This window comes from Silurus meridionalis, chromosome 2, assembly GCF_014805685.1.
Source record: "Silurus meridionalis isolate SWU-2019-XX chromosome 2, ASM1480568v1, whole genome shotgun sequence".
In the NCBI taxonomy this organism is placed as follows: Eukaryota; Metazoa; Chordata; class Actinopteri; order Siluriformes; family Siluridae; genus Silurus; species Silurus meridionalis.
Window position 1 is genome coordinate 4,178,084 of NC_060885.1, and position 15,804 is coordinate 4,193,887.

Below are 15,804 nucleotides of genomic sequence, written 5' to 3' on the forward strand. Positions count from 1 at the left end.
GTTGCACCAAATGTCCATTTACAGCAGAGTTATTTACACTGTGATCTACACTGAAACCCATGCTAAACATGGTTTCAAAAAACAATTTGGATGTATGGTGGAGTATTAATGTGTCAAATACACGCCTTCCAGATTTGTATATGTTTCTGGATTTTTTTTTTCCAATTAAGGCCCTGCATGTCTGGGTGTTTCTACCGAGAGAGCGTTCGCACAGAAACCAGAACAGAGCGAGATCATGTCCATCACTGTGCTTCATTCGGTTAGAAATCATCAGCATCAGTGCGGCACAGGACTCATTCGAGAAGAACGTCTCCGAAGAGGTGTGTTTTTGGATGTGAGGGAAGGAGAACCTTGTACAGTATTTACCCTATAGGAACATCATTGTTGCTGCTGTTCTTGATGATTTCAGATTCGGGATACGATTCCGGATCATATATGTGTATATATATATATATATATATATATATATATATATATATATATATATATATATATATATATATATATAAAAATCTCATCAAACTAAAGACTATTGTGAGATATAAAGGAAGCAATACTACTCTATAGATACTAAAGATTAACATGAGATTGGTCAAAACTGTGTGTGTGTTTGGTCTCCTTTAAATGAACTCCAAATGAAATAAGTTTTAAGCGATTCCCTAAGAAATGATGGTGTGCTGTCATTAGATCATCTGTCAGTAAAGGTAACTTCATGTCCACCGGCATTATACGACACGGTGGTTAATTAGATGTAGGTTTTATTTATTTATATCCTTTGCACCTGTGTTCCCTTATTAAAGCAGCAGTCTGTCTGTCTGCTTGCATCATATTTGGCTTCATTCCCCAAATATTAGTACATTTGTTGACTCAAAGAAACACACATAAACAAAGCAGTATGAGTATATACATTGTGATGTAATCCTCTCCGTGAATGAGTGAATTTAACTTTAAACTAGACCTCCTTTACAAGGTCACAAAGCTGTCTGAACACTAAAGCAGTTTACAGCAAGACTTTGTTCAGCGCTGGCTTACACACTGTATACAGACGAGTGTGTAATGAACACATGAAGTAGGTGAGCAAAGTGAATTCGCTGCATTGACATGCAGATCTGTATTGCAGTGGCAGCATTCAGTCATAATTGGGCTCGTGCCTCAATAAAGCACAAAAGCCCACGTAGTTACACTGACGTGTCTAAAGAGAGGGTATCAGTGTAAACCATACACTGTGGATCGTGTGGCTTTATTCACTATTAGGTAAATGGGAATTTGACTTTAAATCATAATGGTGTCAGTACTTGATATTGGTGCTTTTTTATTTCTAGTGCAGTGAGACTGGAGGTTTTAATAGAACTGTAATCTTAAATGTAAGAGATGAGCATCAGTGTCTCCTCCTTTCTCACACATCAGGCTTACCATCTCTGTAAACACCTCTCTCTTTCTGTCTCTCTCTTTCTGTCAAGTTAAAAATGCCATCCTTTTTCAAATCCAACAGTTTCATCCCGAAGCTCTACATCTGGATGGAGTTCTCTTCTACTGGAGACCACTCTGTGCAGGTTGCACATAAACAGCCTAAAGGTCCATGAAGTTACTGAGCAACTGAAGAACTATAAGGATAGCTCTGGACTGTAATTAATATCAACAGTCTACTACAATAGGCTCAGGACCGCAGTTTACATGCATCTGAATTCAAGCACCAATCACTGTACACCTTTGAGTCTGGTTCCCCTTTAAGGTTTCTTCATTATAACATCTCAGAGAGTTTTTCCTTGCCACTGTTGCCACTAGTTTGCTCATTAGGCATAAACCATATCTTCATGGGGCTGGCTTTGTTCACAGAGGTGTTGTTTAGGTGAAGAGAACATTCAATACTTTTGCTTTCAAAGACCTAACTGATTGTGCATCTCCAGCTTTGTGAGAACAGTTTGGGAAAGAATCACAACTGGCTGGAAAAGTCAGGGGTACAATATTGTTTTTACATATAGTTTATGTGGGGGTGTGGTTAGATCTACTGGTGCCTGAGAGAGAGAGTTAGAGAGAGAGAGAGAAAGAGAGAGAGAGAGTTGGAGAGAGAGAGAGAGTTGGAGAGAGAGAAAGAGAGAGAGAGAGAGAGAGAGAGAGAGAGAGAGAGAGAGAGAGAGAGAGAGAGAGAGAGAGAGAGCCTGTCACAGAGAGGACTGGTATAAGGAGCTCACTGTGTAAATCTTGGAACCAGACTCATCCACATTACAGCACTCTATGCGAGTGAGCAAACACACACACACACACACACACACACACACACACACCACACAGGTGAGCTGGCACTAAATTTTACATTGCAGGGTGAATAAAAAGATCAGGTTTGTTGAATATTATTATTATCATTTGGTTAAATGTGATTATTTTTAGATCAGCTTTTCTATTCATGCTGTGATTCAAATAGACTCGTTCCCAGTGAAGCTAAAGCTGTGATTGCTTTCTTATGAGTATGATTTCTGAAGTAAAATTTCTGTAAATTTATTCTGTAAGTTAATTTCTGGAGAGTTTTAGCCAGTCGTATCATGTTTCAATCGTATTTCTGTTTCTCTGTAACACTTATATCCTCGTGGTGAATGTTTGATATCACAAATCCGTCACTATAAAACTATAGATTTCCTAGGACTCATCATTCGTAATAATGTTCATTAAACTATGAAGATTTGTGAATTTAATTCAATTCAATTTTATTTCTAAAGCGATTTTCACAATGGACATTGTCTCAAAGTAACTTTACAGAATGTAAGAATTATAAAACAAAATTTACCTTTATTTAAATTTGTGAGTTTATCCCTGATGAGCGAATCTGGGGTGAAAAAATCCCTTAGATGGTATGAGGAAGATATCTCGTGAGGAACCAGACTCAAAACGGGAAACGTGTCCTCATTTGGGTGACATCAAGAGTGTAATTATAAATAATGAAAACATTACAAACACCGGAAAGTTGGAAATATCATGACCACCAGAATATTTGATATTAGTAATGTCCTTTTTACAGTCTTATACAGTCAGCTGGAGTTGTGGAACCAGGAACCTCCTAAACAAATCATAAATTACCTCAACATCTGAGGTCATTTTAGATTCAGCACCAACTCCCCTATGCCAGAGATTTAAATGTTCATTGATGGAGAAACAGCATATGTAGAATTTTATTTTGAGTATTAATTAAAAGGGTTTTTAAATCCAAAATCCAATATCCAAAATCACAATGAAGTGTAAAATTACTGGAGCTGGTACATCTCTAGATGGTTTTGGATCCTACTTTTTGAAGGTCCAACTCTTTATGAGGTGGCAAATTACTGGATCTCTGGAAGCCTTGGATGGGTAGAAAAAGAGAAGCAGTGGAGAGGAAATATCGTAGCGGCTGTTTACAATATTACCAAGCACACGATGATAATGTACATTTGATGGAATGATGGAAGGTTTCAACAATTCACCAACTTTTGCACATCTGTCTCTTCTGATGAATGTATGTGCTTATACTGGATTTACTTTTCTTTTTTCCAGAATTACAAAATGAAAGTATTAATCATCACAGTCATTCTCCTGCTGGGGTTAGATATGGGACAGTCGATTCCGTCAAAACGCTTGTCCTGCTACAAAAAGACTTTGAGAGACAGAAAGTGCAATGACCTTGGACTGGAGAGGATGAGACCCATTGACTCGTTACAAAACCATTATTGGGAGGGCAACGATTGTGACATAGTGTGTTACTGTTACCCTCTCGAGCTGCTCTGCTGCCCCAGGTAATTGCACAGTTTTGCCACTAAGTGAAGTATTTGCTGGGACTCAAATGCTGAGTGACAGGGATCATGAGTCATGGAATTTGGTGTTGAACACAGAAAACCATTGTAGGCATCAGGACGTTGGGGACACATAAAGAGGATGAAACAATGGCTTATACTTCTGCTTCGCATTTTTGGCTGGGGTGAAAAGCACACTGTGCTCTGCAGACAACCTCAATAATATTTGCTGTTATAATAACCTCCATTCTTCTGGGAAGATGTTCTACTAGATTTTAGAGTGTGCTTGTGTGAGATTCATTTATCCAAATGGGTGTTGGTAAAGTCAGGTACTGGGGTGCAGTCAATGTTCCAAATCATCCCAAAGGTGTTCAATAGGGTCTGAGCTCTATTTCAGGTCACTCATGATCTTCCACTCCAACTCATGTACAGTAAATTCATGGAGCTAGCTTTGTGCACAGGGGCATTGTCATACTGGAACAGGTTTGGGTGTCTTAGTTCAAGTGAGGGGAAAATGTAATGATACTGCATTCAAAGATGTCCTTTACAATTGTGTGTCTTCAATTCTGTGGTAAAAGTTTGTGGAAGAAACACATACGGTTGGAAAAGTCAGGCTTTCCAATACTTTTGTCCAAGTAGTATAAAAAAAAAATGATTAACAAAAAAATCGAAATAGCTAATAATAATAAGAGAAATAATTTCATTGCAATGCTGTGATCTGAAATTAATTTCTAGGTTTATACAATTATATCAATAAAATACCATTGTGTCAGTTCTGCCTAAATATTTTTCTTTCACAAATAATCTTGAACCAAACCCATGTTGTTTTTGCTACAGGGCAGTCTTTTTTGGATCGAAAATCTCCGTAGTGATCCCGTGCGAAACGTCTGAAACTGGACCCTGATCGGACTGAAAGATTGTGGGAGCGATTGAAAAAAATCTCTTCAGGACCAAACTTTAAAGCAGCGGAATAACATTCTGTGCTAATATCTAGTTACAGCACAGTACATTTTTAGGGCAGAGTATCCCATTCTGGACGTATATTATTTATACTAAACCTGATCTAACACATATGATCAATCTATACCCTGTCTCACCCAACATGCCACTGTGATAAGTAGCATATTGTTTATATAATGATATATGATGTTTTGTGTTGTTTTGAGCACTAAACTGGTGGATAGGTTTATGCCACTCTGCCTTTATAGGGTTCTGGAATCTCATGTGAATTCAAACATGGAGACTTTACAGAAAATACCATTAAAACAGTTTCTACGATCCATTTAAATGATGTAAATTATGGACAGTGCTATAGGCTATAGGCATGGGGATATGGGGTCTGTCAGATATTGGACAATGTAGTTTTAAAGGTTGTGACTGATTTCCAATTATGTTTTTCGAGTGAAGGACATTAACATAAAACATACCTTGATAAGATCTGATTTCTCTCTAAAGATGCCTCATAATCTGCCAAAGAACATAAGCTTCCTGCCTTGTTTGCTTTACCCTGAAATGCTATTTGGGGGGATTTTTTAAAATGATTTGTTTCAGCTGAAAGCTTTCTGACAACCAGCACACAAGCACAGAATATCCTAAATGTTAGGATAGAATCTGGAGATCTGTGAATTTGCAATACAAAAATAATATACCCTATATTTAGAAAAGGTTATGGACACCTGACCATAAAATTTGTATGTGCTTTTATGAACATCCCATTCCACACTTAGTCCCCATTCACTTTTATAATGACCTCCACTCTTCTGGGAGGATGTTCCACTAGATTTTGGAGTGTGCTTGTGGAGGTTTGTGTGGAGATTCGTTCAGCTGCAATGACATTAGTAAAGTCGGGTACTTATGTAGGTGAGCTGAGGAGGCCTGGGGTACAGTCAGCGTTCACGTTCATCCTGATGGTGTTCATTAGGGTTGAGGTCATAGCAGACTACTCAAGATTTTCCACGGCAGACAATGTAAACCATATCTACATGGATCTTACTTTGTGCACAAGGGCACTATCATTCTGAAACAGGTTTGGACTTCCTAGTTCAACTGAAGGAAAAATGTAATGTTAATGCAAAAAACATCCAATACAATCACTTGGCAAACTGGAACAGATTTGGGTCTTCTAGATCAATTGCATGGTGCACCTCCATCATTGGGGGTTTGGGAAAGAAGCAAAGATGACTGGAAAGTCAGGTTTCTAAATACATTAGCCAGCCTATCTAAAGAAAACACTTTTCAAATAACCAAACACCTTTATGTTTTAGCAAACCAATATTTATTCAGCATTTTCATCATTCAGCCACCCATCCCGAGGCATCCCGAGGTTGCTCCAGCCCCCAGTCACGTCCCACCTTATGAAAATTGTGGACCTTTACAGAAGTAGATGCCGACCCTGCAAACATCCTGAACCATCTAGAGACATATCAGTGCCAATTGGATCCCACTTCATGTTCATGTTTAAAGGCTCTGGCATGGAGAAGCTGGTGTTGGATCTGTGATGATTGCAAATGTTGAGCTATTTTATAAGTTGCTCAGTAGCTCCTAGTTTTATAACCATTATGAATGTAAAAGACGGTAGAAAGGACATTACTTAATAATAAGTAAATTAATAAAACAATCTTATACTCCAGTGCTCATGTTCGTTCTCACTCTCCAGTGTTCCGTATTGTTTAAAGACTATAATCACACTCTTGATGTCACCCAAATGAGGATGGGTTCCCCTTTTGAGTCTGGTTCCTCTCAAGGTCTCTTCCTCATAACATCTATGGGAGTTTTTCCTTGTCACAGTCACCATGGCTGCTTATCAGGGATAAATACACACCATTCACCTTGACTGTTGGTTTCTGTAAAGCTGCTTTGAGACAATGTCTGTTGTGAAAAGTGCGATACAAATAAACTTGACTTGACTTGACATTTTCTCTTTTGGATAATTTTTAAGGGAGGAACATCATAAATCTATACATTTTTTCCTATTATTTGTACTACTGTAGCATAATAATTAATAGTACAACAACCTTAAATTTTGTACAATTGTGAGCTTAAATTTCACATTTCTGGAATTTCGATGGTTAAAGTCGAGGGTTTAAGTCCCAGCATCGCCAAGCTGCATTGTTGGGCCCATGCAAGACACTTAACCCTAGCTCTTAAAATTGAAGAATGAATTTCTCTGTTTACCTTTAATAAGAGCAATATCAAGTAATCATAAAAAAGGGTACACTGTAACCTCACTATCTATGCAATGTCATGTGTAGCACATTTTCTGATCAGAAGGTGGCTAGTTTACATACCAGCAGTGCTGGGCCCTTGGGCAAGCAACCTTCAACTACTCAGTTGTATAAATCACTGTAGATATCTGTAAATGTGCGTCTTCCAAATTACATAAAAAAGCATGTTAACATAAAAAAAAGCTTATTAAAAAAGTAAGTAACAATAATATAAATAAACGATAATATAAATAAATACAAACATAAAATACTCTGGCTTGCCGGACAAATAAGTTGATAGTTAAATTGCCCAATTTGCCTCCTGCTTTGACACCTTTTTTGTGCTTGGAGAAAGACAACAAAACGTCTCAGCTGTGCGTCATTCAGAGGCAATTGGGCAACTTTCAAGTCCTGTAACACCCCGAATCACTTATGGCCTTCCTATTGTTTAAACTTGTTGGACAGCTGTTATCATCATCACTGCCGGCATCTACCTTTCTAACTGCTAGTGGGGGAGGCTAAAAGAAGTGTCTCCTTTAAAACACTACAGAGTTTGGGTTGCAGTATTATGTTAATTGGTGCCGGGCTGCTTTAGCATGTGAGAAAGTGCTTCATTGTGATGTATGGCTCCAAATGGAGCAACTAAATATAAAGTACAGCAGAGGATGGTGTATCAGTAGAGTCTGTTTTCCATTCCTTCTTAAACATGAAGATTAACAATTTAGTCATGTCCCTATACCAAGTATCAAAGATCAAGATAAATATATCTAGCATGAAAAAACATTAAGGATTTCTTGAAGTGCAAACCATGTACTTGAGTAAAAGTAGAGATACACTGGGTAAAATATTATTTCATTAAAAGTAAAATTTTACTTGAGAAAAAGAAAAAAATTATTTGCTTAATGTGCTTGTAAATGTACTTAAGTATTCAAAGTACTATGATTTATTATGACTATAATGTTCTTAATATCATTTTTGTCACAAGACCCTTTGCTTAATCAGTTTACATGAAAAGATATAGATATAAAGATATAATGTTACTCTTAACACACTGATCTCAATTCTGTTCAATTCATTTTTATTTGTATCGCGCTTTTAACAATGAACATTGTCTCAAAGCAGCTTTACACAGATAATGTGGTGATAAAAATGAATAAGATGTAAGTTTACACTTTATAAGTGTAAGTTTGTCCCTGATGAGTGAGCCAGTGGCGACTGTGGTGAAGGAAAAACTCCCCGAGATGGCATAAGGAAGAAACCTTGAGAGGAACCAGATTCAAGAGGGAACCTCATCCTCATCTGGGTTACACCGAATGTCCATTTATTACAGATGCACGATGTTGTGGAGTACAGTGATGGTGATCAGAAGCTAACTGTAGTCTTGAGTGTAGCAGTCTGTTAACCTTAACTACAGTCCAAATCCATCCTCAAAGTTCCCGTTCTAACTCCGGAATTTCATGGAACCACCCAAGGCGTTGATGAGAAACCGTCACCAGCTGCACAGAGTGGCCTCCAAACGAAGAGGACATATGCAGAGGCAGAGCAGTGGGAAGGAACAGTGTTGACTGGAACCTCAGGAGGATTTTAACTCGACCGAGAGAGAGCAAGAGAGTAGGAAGAGAAGGATATGGATTATTATGTGTCCTTATTGTTGTATGAAAGTTAAGGACACTGTGAATTTGAAGACTCCGGCTAGGCTCGCTATGGCATCATAAGTAAAAGTGAGAACCAGAAGGTAACACCGACATGAGGGATCTCTGGGGTAAGAGACGACCCACCACACCACCATTAACAAACCTGAGTGAATGTGTGAGAGTGAGGGGACGACAGCATACAAATATCCCAGTTCACCTAACACTCTATATCCATGATCCCTTCAGATCTGCTTCTTTACCTAAGAAAAATCTACTGATAAAAGACTTGACTAAATAATTATGTTTTCAACCTCGACTTGAACACTGAGGTCCTAGAAAAAAGTACTTCCGTCTTATCCGAGTTGAGCAGAAGGAATCAATCATTATCAAGTATCCACTGTCTAATGTCCCTTACACACTCCTTAACATGTTTAAGATGATCTTTATCATCTGGTTTTGCTGAAATATACAGTTGTGTATCATCAGCATAGCAATGGAAGCGAATACCATGTTTATGTATAATTTTACCCAGAGGCAGCATATATAACGAAAAGCAGTGGGCCTAAGACAGATCCTTGCGGAACACCAAACTTAACCTCAGAGAGTGTGGAAAACTCACTATTTATATCAACAAACTGATAGTGATTAGTCAAATAAGACCTGTGCCAGGAGGGAGCTGTTCCCTTTATTCCAACAACATTCTTTAGTCTAGCAAGCAGGATGATGGTGCTGATTTATTAATAGAATATATTTAATGAGTAAAACACCTATCAAAATTATCATTATCACTTACTTTTTAACTACTTAAAAAAAAAATCTAACAAATCGTGGCCACGGATGTTGTTCTAAGTTGGGATCAGGAGTTCCTTCTGTCATTTATTCCTCTCAAATGTTCCACTTGTTGTTGAACTGACACTGAACAAGTATGTTGGCGATAAGTATATACACCAAGCGGCAATCATAACAAGTTCAAAACTGAGTGCGCTCGACCCTGATTGGTGACTTGCTGCGTATTTTTATCCTAATAAATAAAATGGATCGATTGATTTCCCCAAATGAAATTGAGTAAAAGTACGATATTTGACTTTGAAATGTAGTGAAGTTAAAGTCTCTCCAAATGGAAATACTTCAGTAAAGAACAGGTACGTGAAAACTACTTAAGTACAGTAACAAATCAAATCAAATTTGTTACTGTCTTTGAAGTATGTTATAGTAGCTTGAATTTATAAGTCTAGATGACTAGACTTGCCCTTGAGTTCACGGACAACACACCTGAACTCAAATAAAGCCCATCATGCTCGAGTCTATAATAGTACAGTGTAGGATGCTGACAAAATCAAACAAAAAACCCCCAAACAAACACGGAGACAAGTTTTTCTGAAAGTGAAGCACAGCCAAAATGCCAAGGTTATTTTCATTTACAGTATATATGATATATCTATAGTGAACTATTAAATAGTGAGCCTATTAAACTGAATAAAATAAGTTTAATCCCAACCTCAGAACCACTGAAAGCAAGATTATATTTAACTTAATGCATGTGAAAAATATTAGAAAAAGAGAGCTGTGCGTTAGTGTTACAATGTTGTATCTGGGGCTAGACTAAATACATAAACATAACACACATGCTCTTGCTTCCTGCACTGGAACTGAGAAACAGCATTAATGAGCAGTGTGTAACTGTCTTGAGTTGTTTTGTCTGCACCTACAAGTGTTGAAGCGTTTGCAGACATCTGTAAGAACTTTCACTGAAAATGGGTCAAATTACAGCAAAGACTTGCACTTATGCAACAGTCTGAAGTTCGCTGCAAAGGAAGTCAGTGAGAAACGAAGGGTAACAAAATCCACATCTGAAATACAGCAATTTATTTGTTCTTTTACGGCATTTAGCAGACGCCCTTGTCCAGAGTGACAAAAAGGTTGCGTTGAAGTCTCTAACAATGAACACATCAACACTGGTTTACTAGGTTGCCTAAGAGCCAAAGACTCTGTTGGGAGGAATTATGACACACTTTTTTTTTCGTTACATAAATACATAAAATAGGGCAAAATAAGTGCTGGTTTCAAGGACAGGTAGGTCTTCACCTGTCATTTGAAGATGCAGTGACTCGGCTGTTCGGACGTCTAGGGGAAGTTCATTCTATTACCTCGGTGCCAAAACAGAAAAGAGACTGTTACTCTAAAAGAAGGGTAAGAACCTACCTGTTACCCTAAGAGAAGGTGGGACCAGTCAAGCAGTGCTAGAAGATCTGAGGTGTCAGTTGTCAATCAGATGTTAGAACTGGCTGATATGGAGGAGCTTCGGGCACGCTCTGCAGATCTCAGATACAAAACAACATCATATATACAACATATGTGTGTGTGTGTGTGTGTGTGTGTGTGTGTGTGTGTACAGTACAGACCAAAAGTTTGGACACACCTTCTCATTCAAAGAGTTTTCTTCATTTTCATGACTATGAAAATTGTAGAGTCACACTGAAGGCATCAAAACTATGAATTAACACATGTGGAATTATATACATAACAAAAAAGTGTTAAACAACTGAAAATATGTCATATTGTAGGTTCTTCAAAGTAGCCACCTTTTGCTTAGATTACTGCTTTGCACACTCTTGGCATTCTCTTGATGCCTACTTTGAAGAACCTACAATATCACATTTTCAGTTCACTTTTTTGTTATGTATATAATTCCACATGTGTTAATTCATAGTTTTGATGCCTTCAGTGTGACTCTACAATTTTCATAGTCATGAAAATAAAGAAAACTCTTTGAATGAGCAGGTGTGTCCAAACTTTTGGTCTGTACTGTGTATATAATATATATAAACTTTTGGTCTGTACTGTATATATATATATATATATATATATATATATATATAGATATAGATATAGATATAGATAGATAGATAGATAGATAGATAGATAGATAGATAGATAGATAGATAGATAGATAGATAGATATTAGAGCTGTCAATCGTTTAAAATATTTAAATAGTTAACTCCTGATTAATCGCAATTTAATCACACATTTTTATCTGTTCTAAATGTACCTCAAAAGAAAACTTTTTAAGTTTTTAATACTCTAATCAACATAAACATGGACAAATATAGATGCTTTATGCAAATGTATGGTTATTGTTATTGAAACCAAACTCAACCTAGAGCATGACGACAAAATATTCTTGTAAATGTTTCAAAGTAATTATAGTGTTTTACAAAAATTACAAAAATCACCAGGACACCAAGCAGAACTTTTGCTTTGTTTCCACACGGACGGTTTTAATTGCTGGATGTGTGAATCAGTAATTTAATTTAGTGATTAAACATTAATTTATTAGTTTATTTTTTAATATCTAAATAAATGTGTGTTGCAAGGTTTTAATTTCACCGGTTTTCACCGGACTCACTGCATTAATCACATGTTAACAGAATGAGTGCCGTAAAAATGAATTTGAATTTAACAGCCCCACAATTTAACATGCTACCACAGCATTTTGCAGGGACATTCCATCTGGTTTTGCACTTGGTGGGACCACCATTTCTTTTTTATCAGAATTATGACAACAAACAACGGAGCGTGAAGGAAAAGCAGTTAACAAGCACTCAACACCTCTGAGAACTCCTCAAGATGGTTGGAAAACCATTCCAGGTGACTCCTTCATGAGGCTGACTGAAAAAAATGCCAAAAGTGTGTATCAAATCTGCCATCAAAACAAACAGTGCCTACTTTAAAGAATTAAAAATTATATACTTGGTTATTTAACTTTTTTTTTTTTTTACTTCATAATTCCATGACCTGTTTTTTCTGTTTGTATTAATGTTGGAAATAATAAAATATAGAAAAATGCCTGAAGGAGAAGGTTTGTCCAAAAGTTTGACTGGTTTTGTAAATATTCTAAAAACCTATGTAGGTTATAAACTCAACTAAATGTTGGGCATCACAATGACTTCCTTATATATTTCATTAGGGATCCGATTTTATATTTATTAGAAGTAATGTACAGCTTGTTTTTTTTTTTAATTTCCAACTCAAAACATCCATCTGCCATCTTTTGTTCCCTGTGTGTGTTTTTTTTTGTTTTCCCGCCATCAGGTCGCTAAGAAAAACCAACATGGCGGCTGTGTGCAAAACAAAAACATCCGTGTTACGAAACCAACACCTCGTCTCGAGCTGATACACGCTTTCACAAAACGTGTATGAATACCCAAAGCTTAATAATATACACGCGAATTAAATTATTCAAATCTATTTATTGTTTTGTTTTTTATTTCTTTATACGTGATTTAAGCACCAAAACGCGAACACAATTCAGCTCAACCGCTTGACGGTTTAAAATCCATCCTCCAGCCAATAGCAAAGCGCGGCGATCCAAAGTGAGTTGAATCCCAAATCTAACCGTTCTCACTGCATAGGTGGCCTACTCAGGGTGTATGTTCATTACAGCATAGTGCACTTACACGTTAAATGGAGCTCGATTTGGGAGTCGACCCTAGTTTAACCGTTTGTTACAGGAGGGACTTCCCGTTGCGTCTAAGAGCCAATAGGAGGAAAGCGTTAGATTTTTTGAATGCGTTCCACCCAATCGGATATCAGGCTTGACCGTGAGGGAGGAGCCTCTTGAGTGCGCTCTGGGACAAGTTTGTACGCCCTGCGCCATAGACAAAACAGCACCTAAGAGAAAGTTGTGCTTGTACTGGACGGAGTGAATATTCAACATATACAGGTGGGGTTTCTTTTATTTTAAACCTTTATAATTACAGGCGAGTGTTATTTTTTAATAAGGGATCTGTTTTAGGTTTGTTTGGCGCTTTGGAGAAAAAAAAAAATAATAAAAAAAATAAAATCGAACATTTTGTCAGGATTTAAGACGCAAAAGTTAAAATATAGGTGTTTGAGTTGGAATAAGTAGTGAAAATCCAGTGAAGTGAATGCAATCGGAGTCGTGTAAAGAGTTAAAACGCTTTGCTGGGAAATGCGTAGTGGAGCGCGCGCTTGAGGTAAAAAATTTGTTAGCCATGTAGCAAAGAAAAGTCGCGCCAAAAAAGTCGAGGTTAAAGTTTAAAAGTATTAAAATAACAATATATAATCGATTGGGAAAGATTTCACGTTGGAATGAATAGTTTTTGACAATAAAAGTGAGGTTTATTTAAGCCCTTTACTAGCCTGTAGATAATCTCCTCAGCCGTTTAGGCGGGAAATAAAATGGAGGCAGGACTGTGGTGTGTTAAAGCCGGAACTCGAGATCGGATTAAACCGGTTTAAACCTGTTCCTTATTGACGGTCGTGCTGGTTTTATATGTATTTATATTTCCACATTATTGTATGATTTTATTTATTTTTTTCTAATACAAAAACAATCATTTCAGAATCTTCTGAGGAAAAAAAAAAGTGATGGGGAAGGATCCGAACAAGCCGCGGGGGAAGACCTCGTCCTACGCCTTCTTTGTGCAGACGTGCCGCGAGGAGCACAAGAAGAAGCACCCGGACACTGCGGTCAACTTCTCCGAGTTCTCCAAGAAGTGCGCCGAGAGATGGAAGGTCAGGAAAACCATATTATTACACTATTATATAGTACTATGCTAGTCCTTGAGTAAGGAAGTAGTTTGACTTCTGGGGTGTTTGTTTTTAATTCCTGATTAGTTTTAATGGATGTTCAATAGCGCCCCCTGGTTTTCATGATGAGAACTTTTTTTCCCTTCTATGCATCCAAGCCATGTCTCCTAAAGAGAAATCAAAGTGCAAGGATTGTAAAAGTGACTTTTAACGTTTTTTTTCCTCTCCACCCAGACCATGTCCCCTAAGGAGAAATCAAAGTTTGAGGATCTGGCCAAGACCGACAAGGTACGATACGATCGCGAGATGAAAAACTACGTGCCACCGAAAGGCACCGTCGTAAAAGGCAAGAGGCAGAAGGACCCGAACGCACCCAAGAGACCACCGTACGTTCAAAACCACTCATACGCCTTGTTATAAGAGCTGATGGTTGCATTTTTTTTTTTTAAACCAGTCCTTCTACCTCACAGATCCGCGTTTTTCGTCTTCTGCTCTGATCACCGGCCAAAGGTGAAAAGCGAGTACCCCGGCATCTCAATCGGCGACATCGCGAAGAAGCTGGGCGAGCAGTGGTCCAAACTGACAGCCAAGGATAAATCGCCGTATGAGCAGAAGGCCGGGAAACTGAAGGAGAAATATGAGAAGGTAACAATTCATTTATTAGTACGTTTGGTTTTTAGCCTTTTTCTCTTTTCTCGGTTGATTTACGCCGTTTGATTTCAGGATGTTGCCGCATACCGCGCCAAGGGAGCAAAGCCGGACGGTGCGAAGAAAGGTGGACCAGGGCGGCCAGCAGCCAAGAAGGTCGAAGTCACGGACGATGAGGACGACGATGAAGAGGACGACGACGAGGAGGACGAAGACGACGATGATGATGACGACGAGTAAAATTTTCAGGAATTTTGTGCCGATTCGTTTGCAATGTGAAAAAGCGTTTCCTTTTTTTTTTTTTTTTAATAAATTGACTTTTTTCTCCAAAACATGTACAGAGATGTGTATAGATGAAATACATATTCAGGTCATGTACTGTTTTGTAAATTTAACAGCTGGTTTTGTTAAGCACTGCCTCTGGTCGTTTTGTTTTTTTTCCTTCGAGCTGTGGTTTCTCTCTTGTCTTGATGAAATTTGTCTCCACTGGCATTGTAAGAAAATGAGGAACACTGATGTGTAGTTGAATCCTCAAAACCATTTTTTTTTAAGACGAGCTTTTGAAATGTTGTGTAGACGTTTTTTTATAATAAAATTTTGTATATTATCATCAGATTGTTTGGCTTATTTAATGTCCCTGGTGTAAATATAAAGCTAATTTACATCTGATTTGGATCAAGTGCATTACAGCAACTTTTGTGTGTGTGTGTGTGTGGAGATGGACAGGATCCTACCCCAGTTTTCTACTGCAGAGGTCCCTGACCTTTCTTACACCATGGACCAGTTTCATGGGAGTCAATCTTTTTTATGGACTGTGTGTTGGGGATGTAACACAATAATGTGCATATTATACAATCAGAAATGGTCAAAATGTGCGCAAGTCCAATAGACTGGAAAAAGTTTTCTGGGTAGTCTGGTGTTCTAGTGCAGGGGTTCCCTGGTATTCATGTGGTTTAACTCAGGCAGTGGTGAATCAGCTGATTAATACTAGTGTGTGCAGAATGGAG

General features: G+C 37.8%; 2 protein-coding genes across 4 annotated transcripts; both read left to right on the forward strand.

Annotated features, from left to right (window-relative positions):
• Nucleotides 1-2,174: 2,174 nt before the first annotated feature.
• LOC124403802 (scrapie-responsive protein 1-like) lies at nucleotides 2,175-5,452 on the forward strand. Of its 3 annotated transcripts, none has more exons than XM_046877588.1 (3): nucleotides 2,175-2,241; nucleotides 3,523-3,761; nucleotides 4,596-5,452. In XM_046877588.1, exons 1-3 carry the CDS (start codon nucleotides 2,236-2,238, stop codon nucleotides 4,660-4,662), a joined length of 312 nt encoding a protein of 103 aa, XP_046733544.1. In that variant the 5' UTR covers nucleotides 2,175-2,235; the 3' UTR covers nucleotides 4,663-5,452. The 3 variants fall into 3 exon arrangements, with proteins under 3 accessions (XP_046733544.1, XP_046733550.1, XP_046733538.1); XM_046877594.1 differs by having other exon boundaries at nucleotides 2,201-2,339; XM_046877582.1 differs by having other exon boundaries at nucleotides 2,201-2,292.
• Nucleotides 5,453-13,172: 7,720 nt separating this feature from the next.
• On the forward strand, nucleotides 13,173-15,410 carry hmgb2a (high mobility group box 2a). The gene is made up of 5 exons (XM_046868775.1): nucleotides 13,173-13,319; nucleotides 13,963-14,134; nucleotides 14,384-14,535; nucleotides 14,620-14,794; nucleotides 14,873-15,410. The coding sequence occupies exons 2-5, from the start codon at nucleotides 13,988-13,990 to the stop codon at nucleotides 15,035-15,037; spliced, it is 639 nt and encodes a 212-aa protein (XP_046724731.1). The 5' UTR covers nucleotides 13,173-13,319; nucleotides 13,963-13,987; the 3' UTR covers nucleotides 15,038-15,410.
• The last annotated feature ends 394 nt before the right edge of the window (nucleotides 15,411-15,804 follow it).

Bases quoted from the DNA above. Each gene is read 5' to 3' on its own strand.
- hmgb2a (XM_046868775.1), top strand. From the start codon at position 13,988: ATGGGGAAGGATCCGAACAAGCCGCGGGGGAAGACCTCGTCCTACGCC. The intron at 14,135-14,383 runs GTCAGGAAAACC...CTCTCCACCCAG, and splicing joins AGTGCGCCGAGAGATGGAAG to ACCATGTCCCCTAAGGAGAA. The intron at 14,795-14,872 runs GTAACAATTCAT...GTTTGATTTCAG, and splicing joins TGAAGGAGAAATATGAGAAG to GATGTTGCCGCATACCGCGC.
- LOC124403802 (XM_046877582.1), top strand. From the start codon at position 2,236: ATGCGAGTGAGCAAACACACACACACACACACACACACACACACACAC. The intron at 2,293-3,522 runs GTGAGCTGGCAC...TCTTTTTTCCAG, and splicing joins CACACACACACACCACACAG to AATTACAAAATGAAAGTATT. The intron at 3,762-4,595 runs GTAATTGCACAG...TTTTTGCTACAG, and splicing joins GAGCTGCTCTGCTGCCCCAG to GGCAGTCTTTTTTGGATCGA.